At 37.1% G+C, this 25,991-nt stretch overlaps 1 protein-coding gene across 7 annotated transcripts in view; it reads right to left on the reverse strand.

Annotated features, from left to right (window-relative positions):
- CADPS (calcium dependent secretion activator) overlaps positions 1-25,991 on the reverse strand; it is a 943,138-nt gene that overhangs the window by 604,462 nt on the left and 312,685 nt on the right. For all 7 annotated transcript variants that reach the window (XM_053720994.1, XM_053720992.1, XM_053720993.1 and 4 more), the window contains exons 4-5: positions 18,954-19,034; positions 14,299-14,535 (exon numbers count right to left, since the gene is read on the reverse strand). In XM_053720994.1, coding sequence (XP_053576969.1) covers positions 14,299-14,535; positions 18,954-19,034 — 318 coding nt within the window. The remainder of the gene's footprint in view (positions 1-14,298; positions 14,536-18,953; positions 19,035-25,991) is intronic.

The raw sequence follows: 25,991 nt of genomic DNA on the forward strand, positions 1-25,991 counted from the left end.
AGTTCAATCCGATTGGCTGATTGGATCAGCCAATCGGATTGAGCTCGCATTCTATTGGCTGTTCCGATCAGCCAATAGAATGCGAGCTCAATCTGATTGGCTGATCCAATCAGCCAATCGGATTGAACTTGAATCTGATTGGCTGATTCAATCAGCCAATCAGATTTTTTTAACTTAATTCCGATTGGCTGATAGAATCCTATCAGCCAATCGGAATTCGGCGGACGCCATCTTGGATGACGTCATTTAAAGGTACATCATTCCAAGTTCAGCAGTCGGCCGGGATGGATGCTCCGCGGCGGCGGAGCGAAGAAAGAAGATTGAAGATGCCGCCGGAAGAATGAAGACTTTGCTGCCGCTTGGAGGAAGACGTCGCCGGAGGAAGAATTCTTCTTTGCCGCTTGGAGGAAGACATCGCCGGAGGAAGAATTCTTCTTTGCCGCTTGGAGGAAGACATCGCCCGGATCGGATCAGGAGTTCGGCCCGGTGTGGTGAAGACAAGGTAGGGAGATCTTCAGGGGGGTAGTGTTAGGCTTTTTTAAGGGGGGTTTGGGTGGGTTTAGAATAGGGGTATGTGGGTGGTGGGTTGTAATGGGGGGGGGTATTGTATTTCTTGTATGCAAAAGAGCTGAATTCTTTGGGGCATGCCCCACAAAAGGCCCTTTTAAGGGCTGGTAAGGTAAAGAGCTTTGAAATTTGTTGAATTTAGAATAGGGCAGGGAATTTTTTTTATTTTGGGGGTTTATTATTTTATTAGGGGGCTTAGAATAGGTGTAATTAGCTTAAATATCTTGTAATCTTTTTTTTATTTTTTGTAATTTAGTGTTTTTTTTTTTTGTAATTTAGTTTAGTTAATTTAATTGTATTTTTAGATAGATGTTTGTAGTTTATTAAATTTATTGATAGTGTAGGTGTATTTGTAACTTAGGTTAGGATTTATTTTACAGGTAATTGGGTAATTATTTTAACTAGGTAGATATTAAATAGTTAATAACTATTTAATATCTATTATACCTAGTTAAAATAATTAACAATTTACCTGTAAAATAAATATTAACCCTAACATAGCTACAATGTAATTATTAATTATATTGTAGCTATCTTAGGGTTTATTTTATAGGTAAGTATTTAGATTTAAATAGGAATATTTTAGTTTATAAATGAATTAGATTAATTTAATATAAATTTAGTTAGGGTTAGATAGAGTTAATATAGTTAATATAAATACTATAGTAACTATATTAACCCTAATATAATTAGGGTTAATATAGTTAATATATATAATGTAATACCTATATTAACTATAATATACTTAGGGTTAATATAGATAATATAGCTGGCGGCGGGGTAGGTAGATTAAATTAGGGGTTAATCATTTTAATAGAGATGGCGGCGGTGTAAGGGGCTTACATTAGGGGTTAATAATTTTAATATAGATGGCGGCGGTGTTAGGGGCTCACTTTAGGGGGTTATAGATATAATATAGCTGGCGGCGGGGTACGGGAGCGGCGGTTTAGGGGTTAATAATTTTATTAGGTTGCGGCGGGGTAAAGGAGCGGCGGTTTAGGGGTTAATAGCATTTTTATTGTTAGGCTAGTGAGGGGGGATAGCGGATAGAGGGTTAGACAGTGCGGGCTATGTTAGGGAGGCGTGTTAGACAGTGCGGGCTATGTTAGGGAGGCGTGTTAGACAGTGCGGGTGTTTTAGACTTTAGTCAGGTTTTATAGGCGCCGGCAGATTCTAACGTGGCGCAAGTCACTGGCGACGCCAGAAATTTGTACTTACGCAGATTTCTGGACATCGCTGGTTTGTGAGACTTACGGCACGTTAGCATCTGACGGCGACCTATATGGGATGGCTCGAGTTGCGAGCTGAAACTGCGGGCGACGCCGGTTCCCTCGCTTGCGCCACAAACTGCGATCGATATCGGATCGCGCCCCTGATTGGCTGTATCATCACCAGCTTTCTTTAAAATAAAATACAAACATCAATAACAAAGGGATGGTCAAGGCTGCAATAGCTATGATTTAAAACTGCAAACAGGGAACATGCATTCCTTTTAATTTTTAAAGGAATAGTATGGTCAACATTAAACGTTCATGATTCAGATAGAGCATGTGATTTTAAGCAACTTTCTAATTTATTCCTATTATCAATATTTCTTCATTCTCTTTGTATCATTCTTTGAAAAAGCAAGAATGTAAGCATATTAGCCAGCCCATTCTTGGTTCAGCACCTTGGTAGCACTTTCTGATGGATGTCTAAATGTAGCCAACCAATCAGCAAGTGCTACCCAGGTGCTAAATCAAAAATGGGCCATCTCCTATACATACTTTAAATAAAGATACCAAGAGAACAAAGACAAATTGATAATAGGTGTAAATTAGAAAGTTGCTTAAAATTGTCTGCTCTATCTATTGTTTAAAAAGATAGATAGATAATCCCTTTATTACGCATTCCCCAGTTTTAACCAATACAGTTGTAATTACCTTGTATCTAAGCCATTGAAGACTCCCCCCTTATTTCAGTTCTTTTGACAGACATGCATTTTAGCCAATCAGTGCCCTCTCATAACTAAGACCACGGGCGTGAGCACAGTGTTATTTATATGACAAGCATGAACTAACATCCTCTAGCTGTGAAAAACTGTCAAATACATTCAGTTAAGAGGCAGCCTTCAAAGACTTAGAAATAAGCAAGAGTCTACCTAGGTTTAGCTTTCAACTAAGAATACCAAGAGAACAAAGTCAATTTGGTGATAAAAATATATTGGAAAGTTGTTTCAAATTACATGCCCTATCTAAATCATAAAACTTTAGTTTTGACTAGACTGTCCCTTTAAAGGGACATTAAACACATTGTGATTACAATACATTTATGTTGTGCTTTTATAGATTATCAGCCAAGCCTTAACATTTTAAAAACAAATTAACATCCTTTTTAGTGCCATCATTTTTCAATAGCCAAACTCCAACTTTCATTTGTCTTATTTGGAGTAACCAACCTAGTTTTTAGTCTGCAGACAACAATTTAGCCACTGTCATAAAGTTAGTAAGAAAAATACTGTTTTGCAGTTGTTATCTGATAAATCCAGTTAGGGATGCCTTTCAAATTCAAAAAATTAAAATTACTTAAAGAGACAGTCTACGCCAGAATTTTTGTTGTTTAAAAATATAATCCCTTTATTACCCATTTCCCAGTTTTGCATAACCAACACAATTATATTAATATACTTTTTTACCTCAGTGATTACCTTGTATCTAAGCCACTGCAGGCTGCCCCCTTATTTCAGTTCTTTTGACAGACTTGCATTTTAGCCAATCAGTGCTCACTCCTAGGTAAATTCACGTGAGTGAGCTCAATATTATCTATATGAAACACATGAACTAACACCCTCTAGTGGTGAAAAACTGTTAAAATGCTTTCAGATTAGAGGCGGCCTTCAAGGTCTAAAAAACTAGCATATGAGCCTACCTAGATTTAGCTTTCAACTAAGAATACCAAGACTACAAAGCAAAATTTGTGATAAAAGTAAATAGGAAAATTGTTAAAAATTACATACACTATTTGAATCATGAAAATGTATTTTGGACTTGACTGTCCCTTTGACATCTTTTTTAAGTGCCATTATTTATCAATTGCCAAACTCCCCCCTCCATTTGCCATATTTGGAGGAACCAACCTAGTTTCTAGTCTGCAGACAGAAAGGTAGCCAATGTAAATAAATACTGTTTTACAGTTATCTGATTAATCCAATTTGGACATGTATGTAGAGGAGTCAGGCTTGAGAAGTCAGCAGGATGCCTTTCAAGTTCTGAGAATTGGAAATTGTTTATTTTTCAGATTTAAAATTGCTTGAAAATGGAGCAAAATAAATAATGAAAATGTATTACACATAACTAAACATTTTATAAAAAATGTCAAGGTATTTACTGTCCCTTTAAAATGCCAGTCAGCACAGTAGATTTGCATAAACAACAAATGCATGATAACAAGACAATGCATTAGCACATTCAGGCCCATTTATCAAGCTCCGTATGGAGCTTGAAGGGCCGTGTTTCTGGCGAGTCTTCAGACTCGCCAGAAACACAACTTATGAAGCAGCGGTCACAAAGACCGCTGCTTCATAACCCTGTCCGCCTGCTCTGAGCAGGCGGACAGGAATCGCCGGAAATCAACCCGATCGAATACGATCGGGTTGATTGACACCTCCCTGCTGGCAGCCGATTGGCCGCGAGTCAGCAGGGGGCGGCGTTGCACCAGCAGCTCTTGTGAGCTGCTGGTGCAATGTTAAATGCGGAGAGCATATTGCTCTCCGCATTTAGCGAGGTCTTGCGGACCTGATCCGCAGTGTCGGATCAGGTCCGCAAGCCCTTTGATAAATGGGCCCCTTAGTCTGAACTTCAAATGAGTAGTAGGTTTTATTTTCTGACATTTTTAAAAGTTATGTCTCTTTCCACCCCCCTGTACCATGTGACAGCCATCAGCCAATTACAAATGCATACACGTACCATGTGACAGCCATCAGCCAATCACAAATGCATATACCTTTATTCTGTGAATTCTTGCACATGCTCAGTAGGAGCTGGTGACTCAAAAATTTAAATATAAAAAGACTGTGCACATTTTGTTAATGGAAGTAAATTGGAAAGTTGTTTAAAATTGCATGCTCTAGCTGAATCATGAAAGTTTAATTTTCACTTGAGTGTCCCTTTAATAATCTCTTTTTTTAGTAACATACCTCCAATACTTTATGTATTTAACACATTCCTCATTATTGTGTTTTATAAATATGTTTTGATATTTAGAACATATTCTATAGTTAATAGGGTATAAATCCTAACACCATTTACATTGTTTTTGTATTATAGTTTGAGTTTCATACCTGTGATACCACAATTAAAGAGTTCATCACAAAAAAAAATGACCCAACAGGTTGAAGGTATTTTTAAGAATATTGTAGGTAGGGCTTTTACTAATATATAATTAAACACACTAAAGTGAAATGCGTTAGCATGGGAATTTGTTTTATCCCCACTGATGTTTTTTAATTTGCTTGTTTTCTTTTTTTTTTATTGGTTCAGAGTGCCAAGATTAATATCTGAAGTTTTGATTACAACGGATCGGTTAACACGTGAACCTCTCAAGAGGAGAAAACTGCAATGTCCTTTTACCTTCTAATTTTACCTTAAAGGGACATGAAACCCCACTTTTTCCCTTCATGATTCAGATAGAAGATACCATTTTAAACAACTTTCCAATGTATTTCTATTATCAATGTTTCTTTGCAGTCTAGTTTTACTTTGTTAAAAAGCAGTAAGCAACAAAGAATAACATAAGAATGAAGCAAATTTGTTAATAAAAGTAATTTGAAAACTTTTTAAAAAATATAATCTATATCTAAATCATGAAAGAAACATTTTGGGTTTCATATTCCTTTAAACCAACTAAAGACACAATTTTATGACTACTAAAAACAAATAACATTTTATTATTTTGGTATAACTTACTGTGGCTCCATTAAAATTGTTTATTCCCATAATGAAATCTAAAGCCATGAAATTTTCTTCAATTATAATTACCATGCTGTAGTTTCTAGGAAGCAGAGAAGATTGACAGATTCTTTAAAGATTTTAAGGTCTGTAGTCCTAGAGACTGTCAGCAGCCTTATATCTTATCAATAGTAGGATTATAGCTAAATGAAGGGATAATATAAATGGGTAAATTTGGGTGGAAAAATATCACTATAATTTACTAGTCTGGAGAGAAATGTTACTAGTCCAGAGGGAAAAAAAAATACTAGTCCACTGAATATTATTGATAGCAAACAAGATATATTTTATGCTTGTCCATTGATATGTTTTATTAGTCTAGGGCTAGTGGGGAACAATAAAAGAATATATATATATATATATATATATATATATATATATATATATATATACATACACACACATTCATCAGCCACTTTATTAGGTACACCTTGCTATTACCGGGTTTGACCCCCTTTTGACTTGAGAACTGCCTTAAAGGGACAGTCTAGGCCAAAATAAACTTTCATGATTCAGATAGAGCATGTAATTTTAAACAATTTTACAATTTACTTTTATCACCAATTTTGCTTTGTTCTCTTGGTATTCTTAGTTGAAAGCTTAACCTAGGAGGTTCATATGCTAATTTCTTAGACCTTGAAGCCCACCTCTTTCACATTGCATTTTAACAGTTTTTCACCACTAGAGGGTGTTAGTTCACATATTTCATATAGATAACACTGTGCTTGTGCACAAGAAGTTATCTGTGAGCAGGCACTGATTGGCTAGACTGCAAATCTGTCAAAAGAACTGAAAAAGGGGGCAGTTTGCAGAGGCTTAGATACAAGTTAATCACAGAGGTTAAAAGTGTATTATTATAACTGTGTTGGTTATGCAAAACTGGGGAATGGGTAATAAAGGGATTATCTATCTTTTAAAACAATAAAAATTCTGGTGTAGACTGTCCCTTTAATTCTTCGTGACATAGATTCAACAAGGTGTTGGAAAAAATCCTCAGGCATGTTGGTCCATATTGACATGATAGCATCACGCAGTTGCTGCAGATTTGTCGGCTGCACATCCATGTTGCGAATCTCCCGTTTCACCACATCCCAAAGGTGCTCTATTGGATTGAGATCTGGTGACTGTGGAGGCCTTTGGAATACAGTGAATTTATTGTCATGTTCAAGAAACCAGTTTGAGATGATTTTTTTTTTTGATTTTTTTTTTATATTCTTTTTATTGAAGACAAAGAAAAAGTAATAAGGTTACATGCATGTTATCACGAAGCCATAGAAACATGAGAATATACAGGAATGTAAAATTATACATAAGCTATATCTGTAGGAACCTTTATAATACACAAACTTGCCAATGAAATATATTCAAAATTCTCAAAGTAAGTCAAATATAAACAATAGTTATGGCACATATTTCACATTGTGTAAATAGCGAATGGTCTTCATGTGTCTTCCTTATTTTTTTTTTATAACACAGCAAAACAAGTTTTTGTAATATATAAGTAGTGTGATGAGATGATAAATACTAAACTTAAAACTTGTAACTCAATTTGTAAGTGAAGCTTATTCCTATGAAGAACTGTAGTTAGTAAGGTATGTAATGAAACTATGATATAGTGTACTCGATTTCCCTGCCCCTACTAAAACATGGTAAGACCCTCTTGGGCCTGGTGTAGAGAAACATTATAGGGGCAGGAGTTGATATTTGGGGTAGATATACAATAAGTAGGGTGCGGCATGGACAAGAGAAGCCACATAGATAACCCTCCTAGCCTAGGATGTATATTAGGATATGGGGGGGGGAGGTGGTCAGTTGAGCCATGAATACATAAAACAAACAAGCTATAATGAGACAAGACGGCATAGCTGAAGTAAAAATGTTGTGAGCTTCTTTAATACTAGAGGGTGCACAAAAAAGGAGAGAAAAGGGCTGGTTCTTGTCAAGTTCTCTTAATCTGGTATAATAGGGCCTAGCTGGCTATTAACCTTGGTGCATAGTGTGGGAAGGGGGGATACAACTAGTTGTAACAGCGCAGGACCAGCCTGCACCAATAACACTAGATGAACCATTAAGGAGAGAGGAGGGTAGTAACATAAGTGAGATGAGCAAACTAGTAACTGTATTAGTTATAAACCACCCATTTTCCACACCATCTATTAATCAAAGAGTAGGAAAGCATGATAAATTGCACGTGAAATTGCACTTGTCACACAAGTTATTAACATGAGGAATTTAAACATGTAGGAACAGGCTATGTAAATAAGATATTAATAATATGTTACGCTGTTTAAACTAATAGTGAGATGCGAATGTCAAAGTGTACAGGGAGTGCAGAATTATTAGGCAAGTTGTATTTTTGAGGATTAATTTTATTATTGAACAACAACCATGTTCTCAATGAACCCAAAAAACTCATTAATATCAAAGCTGAATATTTTTGGAAGTAGTTTTTAGTTTGTTTTTAGTTTTAGCTATTTTAGGGGGATATCTGTGTGTGCAGGTGACTATTACTGTGCATAATTATTAGGCAACTTAACAAAAAACAAATATATACCCATTTCAATTATTTATTTTTACCAGTGAAACCAATATAACATCTCAACATTCACAAATATACATTTCTGACATTCAAAAACAAAACAAAAACAAATCAGTGACCAATATTGACACCTTTCTTTGCAAGGACACTCAAAAGCCTGCCATCCATGGATTCTGTCTGTGTTTTGATCTGTTCACCATCAACATTGCGTGCAGCAGCAACCACAGCCTCCCAGACACTGTTCAGAGAGGTGTACTGTTTTCCCTCCTTGTAAATCTCACATTTGATGATGGACCACAGGTTCTCAATGGGGTTCAGATCAGGTGAACAAGGAGGCCATGTCATTAGATTTTCTTCTTTTATACCCTTTCTTGCCAGCCACGCTGTGGAGTACTTGGACGCGTGTGATGGAGCATTGTCCTGCATGAAAATCATGTTTTTCTTGAAGGATGCAGACTTCTTCCTGTACCACTGCTTGAAGAAGGTGTCTTCCAGAAACTGGCAGTAGGACTGGGAGTTGAGCTTGACTCCATCCTCAACCCGAAAAGGCCCCACAAGCTCATCTTTGATGATACCAGCCCAAACCAGTACTCCACCTCCACCTTGCTGGCGTCTGAGTCGGACTGGAGCTCTCTGCCCTTTACCAATCCAGCCACGGGCCCATCCATCTGGCCCATCAAGACTCACTCTCATTTCATCAGTCCATAAAACCTTAGAAAAATCAGTCTTGAGATATTTCTTGGCCCAGTCTTGACGTTTCAGCTTGTGTGTCTTGTTCAGTGGTGGTCGTCTTTCAGCCTTTCTTACCTTGGCCATGTCTCTGAGTATTGCACACCTTGTGCTTTTGGGCACTCCAGTGATGTTGCAGCTCTGAAATATGGCCAAACTGGTGGCAAGTGGCATCTTGGCAGCTGCACGCTTGACTTTTCTCAGTTCATGGGCAGTTATTTTGCGCCTTGGTTTTTCCACACGCTTCTTGCGACCCTGTTGACTATTTTGAATGAAACGCTTGATTGTTCGATGATCACGCTTCAGAAGCTTTGCAAGATATCTCACTATTTTTTACTTTTCTGAGCCTGTCAAGTCCTTCTTTTGACCCATTTTGCCAAAGGAAAGGAAGTTGCCTAATAATTATGCACACCTGATATAGGGTGTTGATGTCATTAGACCACACCCATTCTTATTACAGAGATGCACATCACCTAATATGCTTAATTGGTAGTAGGCTTTCAAGCCTATACAGCTTGGAGTAAGACAACATGCATAAAGAGGATGATGTGGTCAAAATACTCATTTGCCTAATAATTCTGCACTCCCTGTATATATGAGAGGGGGGGCGCCAAATAAGAGTATAGAAATGATTATTGGCATTGTGAGAGCAGCAAAAGTGTTATCGCCAGCTAGATAGAGCCTGAACATTATACGTAGCCATGTTAGTTATGACTTATCATGGAAATAATACCTAGCTGTAAAAATTGTACGTGTAAAGAAAGCCTTCTCAAAGCTCTTAACAGGATCAATAGGGCAAAGGTTCCAGGTCAATGGAGGTTGATGTGGTGGAGCCGTGCAAGAAAACAAGAGATAGAATAGTCTTATATGTGCCTTGCTCCCTTATAAATGTATAGCTGCATACACAGGTCTGCAGTAATTTTAGAGAATATAAAACAACTCCAACAATTCTAGTCATAACCCCATGAATTGCTTAGATATAATGACCCTCATTATGTGCTATCAACACTTTTAAGGCAACATTAAACAAAAGATTGAACAAGTGCATAGTGAGATGTCTAGAATTAGGCAGGTCTATAGGGGGAGCAAACAGTGCAAAACAATACGGTCCCAGGTATGATGTTACTGTGAGAATCTCAATGTATGATCACAAAATGTACAGTTACTTTAAGGCAGCCTAATATTATATCTAACTCATATGATAGCTAAAATTGTCCCAGTGGATTGACCGTTAATAACAAAAGAGATTAGGCAGGCTTAGTCTGTAACTGCGACTTTCCTCGGCATTGTTATTAGCCTATGCCTCGTTTGAGGCCCCTCTGAGTGGCAGACGATGGTCTACCAATGCCAGATTGAGGTGTAGGAGACCCTGATTGCTGAACAGTGTGAGACCATGTACAAATCATGAGCATCAGTGTACAGGCGCTTAGGTAGTCACATCTGATATTCAATAATCCTCCAAAATGAATCCCAGCTAAAAGCCTACTCGGAGTAAAGACCACTAGTTCCCCATGTTGCCAGTCAATGTCCATATAATCCTCACACTGCCTCTCCGCATCACACAAATTCTCTGCTCGGACACTCTCCTCTAAATTGTTTGAATTATCAGGCATCTGATCTGCTACATATCCAAAAAACGAGCCATCAGTGACCTCCGAACGGCAGAGCACCAGGGAAGACAAGCTTGTTACAGAGGGTGGCGGACGCTGGGGCCCCAAAGCGCCGCCACCAAATAACTCACCGATCTCACTATCTTTGTCCCTCTGAGCTGGAGGAACATCAGTAGGTAGCCGATATGCCACTTCAAGTAGTGGGAGGAATTTCTCTCTGTGCTGCTGCAGTAGACGGGCGATTTCCAGTAGGAGGGTATTGGGATCCATGATGGGTGTTAGACCTTGTACTGGGGATCGCTGCGTTAACTCGTGCTGGCCCGGACTAGGGTATTGAAGTTTGCCTCCTCCCAAAATGGCTACGCAGCAGGCAGTGAATTCAGCTCTGAGAGAGCACTGCTTTAGAGTTCCGCCACAGTTACACCTCACTCCATCCGCTTCTGTAAAGGTCTACACCTCAGTTGAATGGGAGAGGTGATCAGGGTAGCTTAGTCTCTATGTCTAGGTCACCACGGGGTTCCGAGTTATGGCTGCTCCACGAGGTGCTCACACCCGGGCCTCTAATGGGGTGTGTTGTGTCCCCAGACGTAATTATTCCTCAGCCTCCGTTACTCTTGCCTAGGTGCCTTAAGCCTCTGGCCAAACTGTAAATTGTAATTTAGGCTATTCAGAGCGGTCAATTATAGGTTTAAGAATAGTAGTTAGCCGGAGCTATGGAATTGTATGACCGCTCCGTCCTGTTGCTGGCTCCGCCCCCCCAGTTTGAGATGATTTAAGCTTTGTGGCATGGTGCATCATCCTGCTCGAAGTAGCCATCAGAAGATAGGTACACTGTAGTCATACAGGGATGGACATGGTCAGCAACAATACTCAGGTAGTCCGTGGCATTTAAACAATGCTTAATTGGTACTAAGGGGCCCAAAGTGTGCCAAGAAAATATCCCCTCACCATTACACCACCACTACCAGTCAGAACTGTTGATACAAGACAGGATGGATCTGTGCTTTTATGTTGTTTTTTCCAAATTCTGACCCTACCACTCATCAGACCAGGCAACCTTTTTCCAATCTTATATTGTCCAATTTTAGTGATTCTGTGTGAATTGTAGCCTCAGTTTCCTGTTCATAGCTGACAGGAGTGGCACCCGGTGTGGTCTTCTGCTGTTGTAGCCCATCTTATTCAAGGTTCAACGTTTTGTGCATCCAGAGATGGTATTCTGCATACCTTGGTTGTAACGAGTGGTTATGAGTTACTGTTGCCTTTCTATCATCTCAAACCAGTCTGCACATTCTCCTTTGACCTCTGACATCAACAAGACATTTTCGTCCACACAACTGCTCCTCACTGGATATTTTCTCTTTTTCGGACCATTCTCTGTAAACCCTAGAGATGGTTGTGAGTGAAAATCCCAGTAGATCAGCAGTTTATTTAAATACTCAGACCAGCCCTTCTGGCACCAACAACAATGCCACGTTCAAAGTAACTTAAACCTTTTCTTCCCCATTCTGATGCTCAGTTTGAAAATTCAGTAAGTCATCTTCACCGCGTCTAGATGCCTAAATACATTGAGTTGCCATGTGATTGGCTGATTAACAACTTGAGTAACCAAGCAATTGAACAGGTGTACCTAATAAAGTGGCCGGTGTATGTATGTATGTATGTATGTATGTATATATATATATATATATATATATATATATATATATATAAAATCCACTGGCTCCTAGAATTTTACCCATGGCTCCTAACTTTTTGGGTTATTTTCCATATATCTATATACAAATACCACTGTCTGGCTCTTAAAAATGTGCCTCGCTCCTAAATATTCTTACTGGCTCCTAAATTTTAAACAGATTTGTCGACCCCTGATATAATCAATATTCCAGTGTAATTTCTGAAAGTAACCATTCCACATTTCAATAAAAACTTTAATTCTATAAATTCTATAAAAGGATTTTTAATGGCAGAATAAATGTCAACGGCAACATCTGTCAATAATTTTAATTTCAAATATCAAAACTGATCAGCCACAAGTAAATGTGTGCATTCAGAGGTTTCAGATACCTTAGAATGCGGAAGAAAGTGGTTCTTCAATTTGTTCAACTTTTTTCAGAGCCTAATTTATACTTGTGAAACGGCAACACACTGAAATCTGTGCAAACCCAGAATTTAATGTGTTTCTGTTTCACAAGAATAAATTTGGCTCCAAAAATAGCCAAACAGAACAAATGGGTGCCTTCCTTTGATAAAGAGGTTTTGAATTAGTAATACATTAATTAAACAAATTAACTCAAATATATAAAATACACATTTATAGACCCAAATGAAATGACAATGGTTTGTATTCATATACAAAGTGATAATGTACAGTTTGAGTATAAGACGCCTGTCTGCTGCTAGGGTTAACTTAAGGTACTTGATCTAAAAACTGCTTATACAACATCATAGCGTATACAAGTTGTAAAACTGTCAACAAAGGGATAGAACTGTGCATTTCCCACTGCCAAGGCCTCAATATGCGGTCTGCTACTTCATGCTGACTCTGTATTCCTGCCAGAATTAATTTCATTTCACGAAAGCAAGGGTACAATATACAGGATTCACTTTGCCAAACAATTTAAATTACTTTTTAAATGAATTGATACTAGCAATGCCTTTTAATCAAAGCATATAGTTTCTACAAAATAATCCATTCTTATAACATTGGTAACATATACTGTACGTAAAAATATATCTGTCTCTCTATCTATCTATCTATCTATCTATCTATCTATCTATCTATCAGTCTTTCTACCTATTTGTCTATATAATCACCTATATATCATACCTACATCCCTGTCTATCTACCTACCTCTCTCTCTATTTTCTATCTAATCTATCAGTCTTTCTATTTTTTTGTGTCTGTTTGTCTGTCTGTCTAATTGTATTTATATACCCATCCATCTTTTTCTGTCTGTCTGTATATCTATCTATCTATCTATCTATCTATCCATCAATATATATACCTATATAGCATATATCTAACTTTATCTATCTATCTATCTATATTTCTATCTGTGTGTGTTTGTCTGTCTAATCACCTATACTGTATATCCATCCATCCATCTTTGTCTATCTTTCTATCAATCTTTCTTTCTTTCTTTTTATCAATATTTCTCTTTCTATCAATCTTTCTTTCTATCAATCTTTCTATCAATCTTTCTTTCTTTCAATCTTTCTTTCTTTCTTTCTTTCTTTCTTTCTTTCTTTCTTCTGACAGTCTTTCTATATGTGTGTGTTTGTCTGTCTAATCACCTACACATCCATCCACTCATACATATCTTTCTATCTATCACCCTTTCTTTCTGTACAAAGAGTAGATATTTATCTATTTAACTCTGTATCTTTCTCTAACAGTATATATTTCTATCAATCTTTCTTTCTTTCAATCTTTCTTTCTTTCTTTCTTTCTTTCTTTCTTTCTTTCTTCTGACAGTCTTTCTATATGTGTGTGTTTGTCTGTCTAATCACCTACACATCCATCCACTCATACATATCTTTCTATCTATCACCCTTTCTTTCTGTACAAAGAGTAGATATTTATCTATTTAACTCTGTATCTTTCTCTAACAGTATATATTTCTCTCCCTCACTCTATCTACCCATCTTTTTTCCTTTACACAGAGACTGATGTAATAGACCACAGTTTAACATCACCTTGAAGAAAAAAATATTTTCTATCGAGAGTAAGAGATCAAATAATATTTATAACGACCTCTGCTCCTCAATCTGTTATTTTATAACTACTTTCCCACCTCAGTCTGGTAACGCAATGATCGCTATGCTAGGTTTTAATCATGTATTTTACTCAACAGTACACAGTGTTTACCTCTAAACTGAAAGACAGTACAACATCAGACTTGGAAAGCTGGTTCTCATTTTCCTCTCCCATGTCTATGATAGATGTGTTGTGGCTGCGTTTCAATTTCTGCAATTTGAATTCTGAACCTCCTTTCGATACTGGCATGCTCTCCAAATTCGCCATCAGTAGATTAACCGAGGACTTTAGCTCTTCAATATACATATTTTCCATTTCTTTTGAGACAAATTTAGGAAATTTTCTCTCCTATAAAAAATAAATACATTAAAAAGTAATATTTTTTTATTTATGACATTTTTTTTCTTTGGGATGCATAAAAGCACTCAGTCAAGTTATATTACATAAAATTGTAAGGAAAATACTTTCATGTTTCAGTAACAGATATATATCAAAGGGACAATAAAAGTATCCAATGCAGTAGAGCAGTGTTTCTCAACCTTTTTGTAGAAAGTACCCCTGCAGGCACACAGTTGTGTCCTATGTACCCCAATTGTAGCACAAATATTATGAAACTTTTATATGAGCCAAAATAGAAATCATGTGTATCACTTGAGTTCACAAGCTTGTATCAGATATATTAAAGTGAATGTCAATTTTGATGCTAAAGTGCCTGGTATTTAAAAATTTGATTAAAAACAGGGGCACTTTAATTCATCAAAATTTACATTTCACTCCTGTTGAGAAAACTCCGGCTTCCTCTGGTCGTTGCAAGCCATTTCTGACGTCAGAAATGATGGATAGGTCATCCTCCAATCACGGCTTCCCCCCCCCGGGGGAATCAGTGTCTGATTCAACGCCATGATTGGAGGAAGCCGGATTCCTCATTTTAGACCCAGGAAGTGGCTTTGCGACGGACGGAGGAAGCTGGAGCTGCTGTGAAGATTAAAAGGTAAGTTTTTTTTCTCTCAACAGGAGTGAAATGTAAATTTTGATGAATTAAAGTGCCCCTGTTTTTAATCGAATTTTTAAAAACTGGGCACTTTAGCATCAAAATTGACATTCCATTCACTTTAATTAAGTAAATATATAGGAATCAGATATTGGTTTTATGTTTTCCAGAATTTAATATTTGGCAATATTACAAAAGAGAATAATGTAAAACACATAGACATATAGTCCATTGATATAAATAATTATATGCAATTAAAGGGACATTAAACCCCAAAAAAACTCTTTCATGATTCAGATGAAGAATACGATTTTAAACAACTTTCTAATGTACTTCTATTATCTAATTTGCTTCATTCTCTTGATATTCTTTCCTGAAAAGCATATTTAGATAGGCTCAGTAGCTTCTGATTGGTGGCTGCACATAGATGCCTCATGTGATTGACTCACCCATGTGTATTGCTATTTCTTTAACAAAAGATATCTAAAGAATTAAGCAAATTAGATAATAGAAGTAAATAGGAATGTTGTTTAAAATTGTATTTTCTATCTGAATCATGAAAGAAAGTTTTTGGGTTTAATGTCCCTTTAATAAAAATAAGAAAATAAACTTTTCTGCATGATGAGGGAATTAATATTTATGCTACCATCTTTCTATTTTTAATAACCATTTCATAAACAGTTTTTCGGTCTCAATTTACCGCAGCACACTTCAGTATGATGCACTTTCCCTTTTTCACAGTGGCACACTTATCTGTCACTTGTTTCTGTGACACTTAGTGATTTATGAGGGCTGAACAAAGAAAGTGTATTACTGTGACCAATAAGCCAGGATCTAATGTTTTACCAATTTGAGGCGAATCAGTGATTAAGCAGTGGTCTAACCTAGACAGGGAAAAACTCACACTCTGCCCTGTTAGTAGAGCTTAAAGGGATAGTAGACCCATTTTTTTTTCATTATTCAGATAGAGCATGCAATTTTAAGCAAGTTTCTAATTTACTCCTATTATCAATTTTTCTTCGTTCTCTTGGTATCTTTATTTGAAAAAGCAGGAATAAAAGCTTTGGGGGCAGCCCATTTTAGGTTCAGAACCTGGGTTGTGCTTGCTGATTGGATGGTTAAATGTAGTCACCAATCAGTATCAGGGTACTGAACCAAAAATAGGCCAGCTTCAAAGCTTTTATTCCTGCTTTTTCAAACAAAGATACCAAGAGAATGAAGAAAATTGATAATAGGGTTAAATTTGAAAGCTGCTTAAAATTGCATGCTCTTTCTGAATCATGAAAGAACATATTTGGGTTTAGTATCCCTTTAAGTGTAGACATGAGAAACACAGCTATCTTTGATATGTCTACAATAGAAACATCAGGGGGATTTTTTTTTAATAATGAAGGCCAATCTGTGGAGTACCCCTTGCCAATGCCCCAAGTACCCTGAGGGTTACACATACCACAGGTTGAGAAACAAGGCACTAGACCATGCTATTAATATTGGATGCACAAAATATGTGTTATAGATATAATGTACACTGGTCTAAAAGAGGCTGCTTCCGGGTGGTAAATCGCCATAGAACAAGCCACTGAGCTGTTGTTCGTTCCTGGTAGAGCGCTTCTCTCTTTGTATGCAAATTATTATGACCCTGGGGAAGTCTCCCTATGGGTGATGGGGGAAACCAGACGTGGACTCCTTGCTCAGTGTGCTTAGAGGAATGTGGCTGCACCTCACTGACGAGGCCCATAGGAGGCCGAAACGATCGTCTGGGGTTGTCATGTTCCTTGTTCAGAGGAGAATTGCCTGGTATTTCGGGGCTGGACTGACCTTACTTGGCGGGATCAGACTGATATACTTCAGGAAAGTTTTCTTCTGTGAAAAGCACACTGGTCTAAAAGAGGCTGCTTCCGGGTGGTAAATCGCCATAGAACAAGCCACTGAGCTGTTGTTCGTTCCTGGTAGAGCGCTTCTCTCTTTGTATATAGATATAATGTACTCAGGCAAGAAGTTGTTAATAGATCACTTTATTAAAAGTTGCTACATAAACACCCTTTCAAATAGATTGAGCTCTCTCCCACCTACACTGGCTGGTTAGTTTTTGCTGTTATCTCTTGTTTGCATAGCTTTTCTACAATCAGCAGTGCAGTCTTGGCATGTTCAGTATAGGTTTCAACATGCAAAAGCAGTTATTTCAAATGACAAAATAAAGGCTAATTGTCTATTTGTTAACAATTTGATACAATTAATTAAGTTAAAATGGATAATTTTGAACACAATGGGCCAGATTACAAGTGGAGCGCTAATTAACGCTCCTGCTCGAGTGTTAATTGCACTAGAAGTAAGCTTTTTGCACTCGTATCATTAGTTGAAAGTAAACTATTTTCACTTGCGTGCTAACCCGACAAGCATAAGAAGCTGAAGTTAGAATATCGCACAAACACGATCGCATATTCTCTGTAGGAGCTGTGAATATAGTGAACCTTTACCTTTTGCCTGAAAACACTGTAATGATATATTCTAATTATATATAAGCATTACTTTGGTGTCCCTTTAAATAAAATAGTAGAGGGGTACAGGGTTTGAGAGAGCTATGGTGGTGTAAAGAGTTAGTAGTGAAGTAGGAGTAGGAATAATGAGTACATTGGTAAAGAAAGTGAGGGGGTAAATGTACTATAAATAACTTAAATCTGAAATAAACTTACAGTCGATAATAAAAAATCCAAATTATTTACAACAAAATGCATTAAGGAGTATACAATGAAATATGACAGCTGTATAGCTAGAAGCACAGTTTAATAAAGACTTATTTAAATGGACATTAAACACCTCTTGTTCTTGTGTATACAGTCTGCTAAGTTCTGCTGCATAGAGAGGCCAAAAAGCAAAATCTCTAACCTTGGTTTTCAAGATGCTGAAAATTTCCCAAACCAGATATTTTATTTGCAGGTTACAGAACTTGTTTTTTGGCCTCTCTAGGGAACATACAACTATTTGTACCCAAAAACAAAAGGTGTTTAAAGTCCTTTGAATACTAACCAAGAGTGCATTTATCTTTGGATAGGAGACAGCAAACAGTGTAACTAGGTGCTGCATGCTGCAGAGCCTTCTACTGGTTGCTTGTATAATATTGTTACACACACTGCTGCAGGCAAATAGTGCTTAAAAGTACAGTCTAGTCTAAAATAATCTTTAATGATTCAAATAGGGCATGAATTTTAAACAACTTTCCAATTTACTTTTATCACCAATTTTGCTTTGTTCTCTTGGTATTCTTAAATTGAAAGCTAAACCTAGGAGGTTCATAGGTTAATTTCTTAGACCTTGTAGGCAGCCTCTAATCTGAATGCATTTTGACAGTTTTTCACCACTAGAGGGTGTTAGTTCATGTGTGTCACATAGACAACACTGCGTTTACGCATGTGGAGTTACCTAGGAGTCAGCACTGGCTAAAATGCAAGTCTGTCAAAAGAACCGAAATAAGGGGGCAGGGGATTAGATACAAGATAATCACAGAGTTAAAAAGTGTATTAATATAACTGTGTTGGTTAAGCAACACTAGGGAATGGGTAATAAAGGGATTATCTATCTTTTAAAACAATACAAATTCTGGTGTAGACTGTCCTTTTAAGACACATGCATTCCCCTGACTCTATATCAGTATGCAAACAAGAAAGAAAATAAGTGGAGATTATGTGCAAGGAGACAGAAACTGAGTGAAATAGTGTTTGAAGAGAGTAAAAATACCTCCCCTGTATTAGTAACTAAAAAAAATGTATACACTTACCCTCGCAATCTGATCTGCCATTTGAAGGCGCCCATCTAATTCCCGACGTATTTGAGCTGCTTGCTCATCTGGGTTATCCAGCTATGGAGAAAAGACAGTAGAATAAGTATTATGTTGAGTTTTCACTGAGAAGAGATATTTGCAGTTTGACTTAAACTTTTACACCACGATGTTATGTAAGTTATTTCGAGCAGTTAAGTGACCTTTCAGCAACATCTACACACATTGAGTTCCTAATAAAAAGATGACATTCTTTATTCATGAAGTTTGTTCCGTAAATGTCTGTACAATATATACAGGTAGGCTTTGTTTCAAAGAATAATTGGTTATTTACTCAAGTACAAAAACTATTATCACTTAAAAAGCATTCACTTGAAACTCTGATAATGAGATATAATGGTTATCACATTTAATTGTGCATAATGTAATCTTTTAGACAAATGGCGGCTGCATGCACGAGTAGAGTTACTTCTCAAAGTATTGTATAAGCACAGAAAAAGACAACAGCCATTATTAAGGAGACATATAACGAGATTTCATTTCAATTAGGGAATGCATATTAGATCTTGTTTATGTTCTATCAAATTGACTTTTTGCCAGTCTCTTTTTTTACAATCTGCTTGTTATTTTTACATGAACGGACAAAGCTAACTTCGAAAACATGAATACATTTGTACTTTTGAGTGCTAAATGTTACAATTCTTATTTGTTATCACTATTCACTATTTAATTGGCTTAAAAATTGCATATATTGATGCCATCATTTTTACACACCTGTCGCTCTGTTTGCTTGGGACACTAATAAAGTTTGGTTGGATATTGGATCTTTTCATCTTTCTCCAGATGACTCAGGAACACCTTAGGACCTCTCAGACCATAATAGTCCCACTTCTTGAGCACCTTGACCCTACCTTGCATCATCACCAAAACTCCAACATTATCAGTCTCAAGATAAAGGCCCCAATTTATCAAAGTCTGGCGGACCTGATCCGACAGTGCGGATCAGGTCCGCCAGACCTCGCTGAATACGGTGAGCAATACACTCGCCGTATTCAGCATTGCACCAGCAGCTCACAAGAGCTGCTGGTGCAACGCCGCCCCCTGCAGACTCGCGGCCAATGGGCCGCCAACAGGGGGGTGTCAGTCAACCCGATTGTACTCGATCAGGTTGATTTCCGCCGATGTCTGTCCGCCTGCTCAGAGCAGGCGGACAGGGTTATGGAGCAGCGGTCTTTGTGACCGCTGCTTCATAACTGCTGTTTCTGGCGAGTCAGACTCGCCAGAAACACGGGGCATCAAGCTCCATTCAGAGCTTGATAGATAGGCCCCAAAGGATACAAGTATTAGAAGAAGAGGCAAATTTCGCCCAGGGAATCTAGTCCGACTCCTGTGTCTATGGGAGCAGCATTTAGGGAAGACTAGAAATTTTAGGGGGGGGTAGCTGTAGGTCAAGATGCGTTCCCCACTCTTACGCTTTCCAAATGTTTTTAATTATTTATTTTATTTTAAATCAATGATCCCTGGCTGTCTAGTTGGGGTGCATTATCCCTTCATGAGTCCCGGCCCTGCTGGTGGGAGCGGTACTTTCTACTCCAAAGCTTTATTTTTCTACAAAGAATAAACATTTTACAAAGAATTAAAAGTTTAATATTAATGTAGTTTTGACTCATTTTATTTTTAACTACGCCGGCACCTTCAGCTTTATCCATGCCTAACAATAATGTTATATTTGCAGTGTCTTTAAAGGGACAGTCTAGTCAAAATTAAACCCTCATGATTCAGATAGGGCGTGTAATTTTAAACAACTTTTCAATTTACTTATATCATCAAATTTGCTTTGTTCACTTGTTATTCTTAGTTGAATGCTAAATCTAAGTAGGCTCATATGCAAATTTCTAAGCCCTTGAAGGCCGCCTCTTATCTGAATGCATTTGACTGGTTTTACAGCTAGAGGGCAATAGTTCATGTGTGCCATATAGATAACATTGTGCTCACATGAGAGGGCACTGATTGGCTAAAATGCAAGTCTGTCAAAAGAACTGAAATAAGGGGGCAGTCTGCAGAGGCCTAGATACAAGATAAACACAGAGGTAAAAAGCATATTAATATAACAGTTTTGGTTATGCAAAACTGGGGAGTCAGTAATAAAGGGATTATCTATATTTTTAAACAATAACAATTCTGGAGTAGACTGTCCCTTTAAGCAAAGCTTAGCATGTCATTTAAAGTGAAATTTATGTCAAATTTAATATTCACAGAAATGTAGACGGGATTAAATTGTCAATTCATTAAAGGGACATGACACAAAAAAAAAAAAAATCATAATTCAGATATCGCACCCAATTTTAAGCAACTTTCTATTTTCTATTGTCAAATTTTCTTCATTTTCAAGGTATCTTTTGTAGAAAAGCAGAGACGTAAGCTCAGGAGCAAGCTTGTGTCTGGATCAGTATATGGCAGCAGTTTTGCATTACTATTTCTTGCCCTGCAATGCTCCAGATGCCAACCTAGGTATTTATTCAACAATTAATACCATGGGAACAAAGCAAATTTAAAAATAGAAATAAAATGAAAACTTTTTTAAAAATGTTATTCTCTGTCTGAATCACAAAAGAACATTTTTGAATTTCATATCCCTTTAATACTTTAAAGACACCAACACATTAAAGGACTTTCACCTACCTAGGAAATTCCCACCAACTTTATCAAATATTAATGAGACACAAATACAAGAGCTGGAGTTAAGACCAATCATGGTTCATTTTATTGAAAACAATTAACATCTAAACAAATAAAGTTTTTTTTATTTAATCATTTGAAAGGATGGCGGCAAAAACGTACTACTATCTAACCCAAACCATATCAGTTCAGGGCCCCAATCCAGGAACCTGGAATAGAGCACCCATTGCTCCACCCAAAAGGAGGTCTGGGACATCACCTGAGCTCTGTGGCCCATCTACCCCGGGGAAGGGGCACCCCAAGGCTACCACCTTTCAGACATGACCTTTCCATTAGGCCTAGTCTCCCCTCTATCTCTTGTCACCCAAGAAAGCCCCAGGACCCTGACCAGCATCCGAGGCTAGCGTATTGCCAATAGCTCCAGCCCAGTAGGCCAATCTGGCTAAGTCAATTGCACACCCGTTAATAGACAGTGTGAAATTAAATTACAGTCCAGCTTATGGGCTAGCTCAGCTATACCCACCCTGCTGAAAAAACCACCAGCAACACTATAGAAGCTGTTCATTCATAGCGGCCAGCCTGAAACCCCCATGGCACACCCAATGGTTGGAGGGCAGAAAAGCCGGAACTTTAGGAAGGTAAATCTAGCCCTCCCCTCAAACTACAACATTGTTGCAATTTCACGTGCATTCTTAACCCCTTAATTCGTTATATTTGATACCACTTTTTGGCCTCTATATATGATTATATATATATAAAAAAAAGTTAACTTTGGGTTGCTAACTGAAATTATTTACACACAACTACTACAGTCATTAAAAACATGGTTGTAGAAGCTTTGCCATTGTTTTTTTGGCAATTAGAAGGCCACTAATTACAGCTGTGCACCACACATCTGAAATTCCTGGCAGTGAAGGGGTTAATCAGTTAGCTTACAAAGTATTTTTTTGTTTTATTGTAGGGACTACCCTCCAACCCCCTGATCCCTCCCAAACATGAGTTTGCCAGTAACAAACTATAATAAAAAAAAACAACATATATATATATACATATATATATATATAAATATATATATATATATATATATATATATATATATATATAAAAAAATTATTTTGTTTTCTTTTTTATAGTGTAGGGGTTCCCCTCACCCTCCCAACCTAGCCCTCCAAGCATTTTTTTGTTTGTTTTGTAGTGTAGCGTCTCGCTCCAGCCCATATTTTAGCATTGGGCCCCATCATTTACCCTCTCCCTTGATATAAAAACATTTTCTATAGTGTAGGAAACCCCGCCCCTCCCTCCCCCTCCTCACTGCGCCACCCACCTCCCTCCTTCCCTCCCATAGTGCACCAACAAAGAGTGACAAAGACAAAGACTCTCTGTAATGATCGGCTATCAGCGCTCCCTTACCATATGAAGGCAGATGCCCCCTGGTTGCGGCTCCTGCTCTCTAAGCAGGGACCGCAACAGGTACCTCTGTTTTGGACATAGGTACTACAGTATGCTGGGCAAAGTACTGTGTGACGTAGTACTTGTGTCCAAATATAACAAGGGGTTAAAGGTATAATAAGCCTTTTTTTTTTTTTTTTTTTACGTGATTCAGATAGAGCATACATTTTTAAGCAATTTTTCAATTTACTTCAATTATCAATTTTGTTTCATTCTCTTGATATCCTTTATTGAAGGAGCAGCAATGCATTACTGGGAGATAGATGAACAAAATTGTTAAGCCTATTGCAAGATGCATATATGTGCAGCCACCAATCAGCAGCTACCTCCCAGCTCTGTATTTTTATGCTCTTGAAAAAGACAGTGATATCTGTTTAAACACATTGAGAAATTTTAATGGATGAACATTTTGTCCGTAAACTTTATTTTTATTTTTATTATAGAAAAGAAGTATGTATTTCTTCAATAAAAATTGGAAGGCTTATTTTACAGTTTTGTCTATGAGTATATTGCTTTTAGTAACCATCGTCACCTGTACCTTCGACACCATTTGTGAAGCTTTGTCGTTTAAAGGGACAGTCAAATCCCCAAAAAAAACTTTCATGATTTAAATAGGGAATGCAATTTTAAACAACTTTCCAATTTACTTTTCTCACCAATTCTTGGTATTCTTAGTTGAAAGCTAAACCTAGGAGGTTCATTTGCTAATTTCTTAGACCTTGAAGACTGCCTCTAATCTGAATGCATTTTCTATACAATATGTTTTTAATGCATATTCAATGCATATTCAATAACACAATATAATTTATTTAAAAATAATAAAAAAAAAATTGAATGGCTTCCTTTACAAAATGATAAATAACAGCTGTACAAAATAGTTGAACCAAAACTGCAAAATAAATATGGTTCATCCGAACAACATAATAAGAGTGTTAATAGGTAGCGTTTGATGCACAAACTATATTAAAAAAATGACCTTTAGTAACAAAAAATGGTTTGATATTCTGCTGTGCAACAAGAAAAATATTTAAAAATTCATAAGCTTCCTGCAATAAATAATTAATTCAGAAGTTGACGGGTGCTAGAATTAAATGCTTGCAGAAATAAATAAATGCAGTCTCTACCACGGACCAACAAAATATCATTTTTATACAAGAAAATTGCAACCTTTTGGAGCTAAATGACCCCCCCCCCCCATCACTGATTAATACCATTATTACATCATTTATCTGATAGAAAGAGGGTTAAATAAGGGAGGGGGTAATTAAGGGATAGAGAGAGAGACAAGCAGCCATGGTAAATGAAAGGAATACTAAACCCAAATGTTATCTTTAATGATTCAGACAGAGCATGCAATTTTAAGTAACTTTCTAATTTACTCCTATTATCAATTTTTATTTGTTCTCTTGCTATCTTTATTTATCCATTTTAGGTTCAGAACCCTGGATAGCGCTTGCTGATTGGTGGGTACATTTAGCCACCAATCAGCAAGTGCAACCCAGGTGCTGAACCAAATATGGGCTGGCTCCTTAGCTTAGATTCCTGCCTTTTCAAAAAAAGATAGCAAGTGAATGAAGAAAAAATTGATACTAGGAGTAAATTAGAAAGTTACTTAAAGGGACACTCAATCAAACTTAAACTTTCATTATTCAGATAGAGCATGCCATTTTAAACAACTTTCCAATTTACTTCCATTAACAAAATGTGCACATTTTGTTTATATTTATTTTTTTTTGAGTCACCAGCTCCTACTGAGCATGTGCAAGAATAAGTGTGTATGCATTTGTGAATGGCTGTCACATGGTACGTGTATGCATTTGTGATTGGCTGATGGCTGTCACATGGTACAGGGGGTACATAACTTTTAAAATTGTCAGAAAAAAATCTACTACTCATTTGAAGTTCAGACTCAGTGCTATTGCATTGTCTTGTTATCTTGCATTTGTTGATTATGCAAATCTACTGTGTTGACTGGTCCTTTAAAATTGCATGATCTATCTGAATCATGAAAGAAAACATTTGGATTTAGTATCCCTTTAAAAAAAAAACATAAAGGGAAGGAGCTAATGGATATACTGTATATTAGAAAGACTAAAACTATACCAGACAAATGAAGAGGCAATGAATATAATATTAACTTTATATTTTACATTATCACCAAGTGTCCCATATTTTTCAGGGCTTCTGACCAGCTGTCCCACCTTAATTGATGCCTTTCACATCTGCCTATTATTAGATGATCTCTCAGCCGGTCTAGAAAATGCATCCCAACCTTCACACATACAGGGCCACTAAATCCCTTCTTTATAAATTTTATTCTAAAGTTGGCACTTTCTGTATGTCCCCAGCGCTAGTCTCAGAGCATATGGAGAAAGTGATTAGTTGTGCACTGTCACCCCAGCGTGTGCACAATGCAAATGCACCATTCAGCTTCTCTGCATGCTTTGTTATTGGCTCCAGGGGTGCACAGAAGTTTCTGATCCAGGGGAGGGTTGGCAACTTTAAGCCCGGGGGCAAGTACAAACCTATGGCCCACAGTAACTCCGCTCCCTTTCAAATTTTATTTTGTTATTTAACAAAATAGAGGAAGCGAGTGATACACTCAGTGAATCATAAATGACTTTTTAAAATACATTTTCCCTAAAGCACAGGAGATTTATTTATTTATCAAATTATATAGTATCTTTTTTTCTTTACTACAACAGTAGTAATCTGCCGAGTACATAATCCAGCATGTTTTTTATTTTTATTAACTCTAGTGCTGTACAAATAAAAACCATGTAACTGATCTTGATTTGGGCAATATGGAAGCCGAAGAGTCAAAATGGCGGAGGATTTTGCAGTTTAAATAGAAAACAACCAAAAATGCACATTCTTCTACACTCGTGTTCTTTTCCTGAGAACACTCCA

Source organism: Bombina bombina, chromosome 7 (genome assembly GCF_027579735.1).
Source record: "Bombina bombina isolate aBomBom1 chromosome 7, aBomBom1.pri, whole genome shotgun sequence".
Lineage (NCBI taxonomy): Eukaryota > Metazoa > Chordata > Amphibia > Anura > Bombinatoridae > Bombina > Bombina bombina.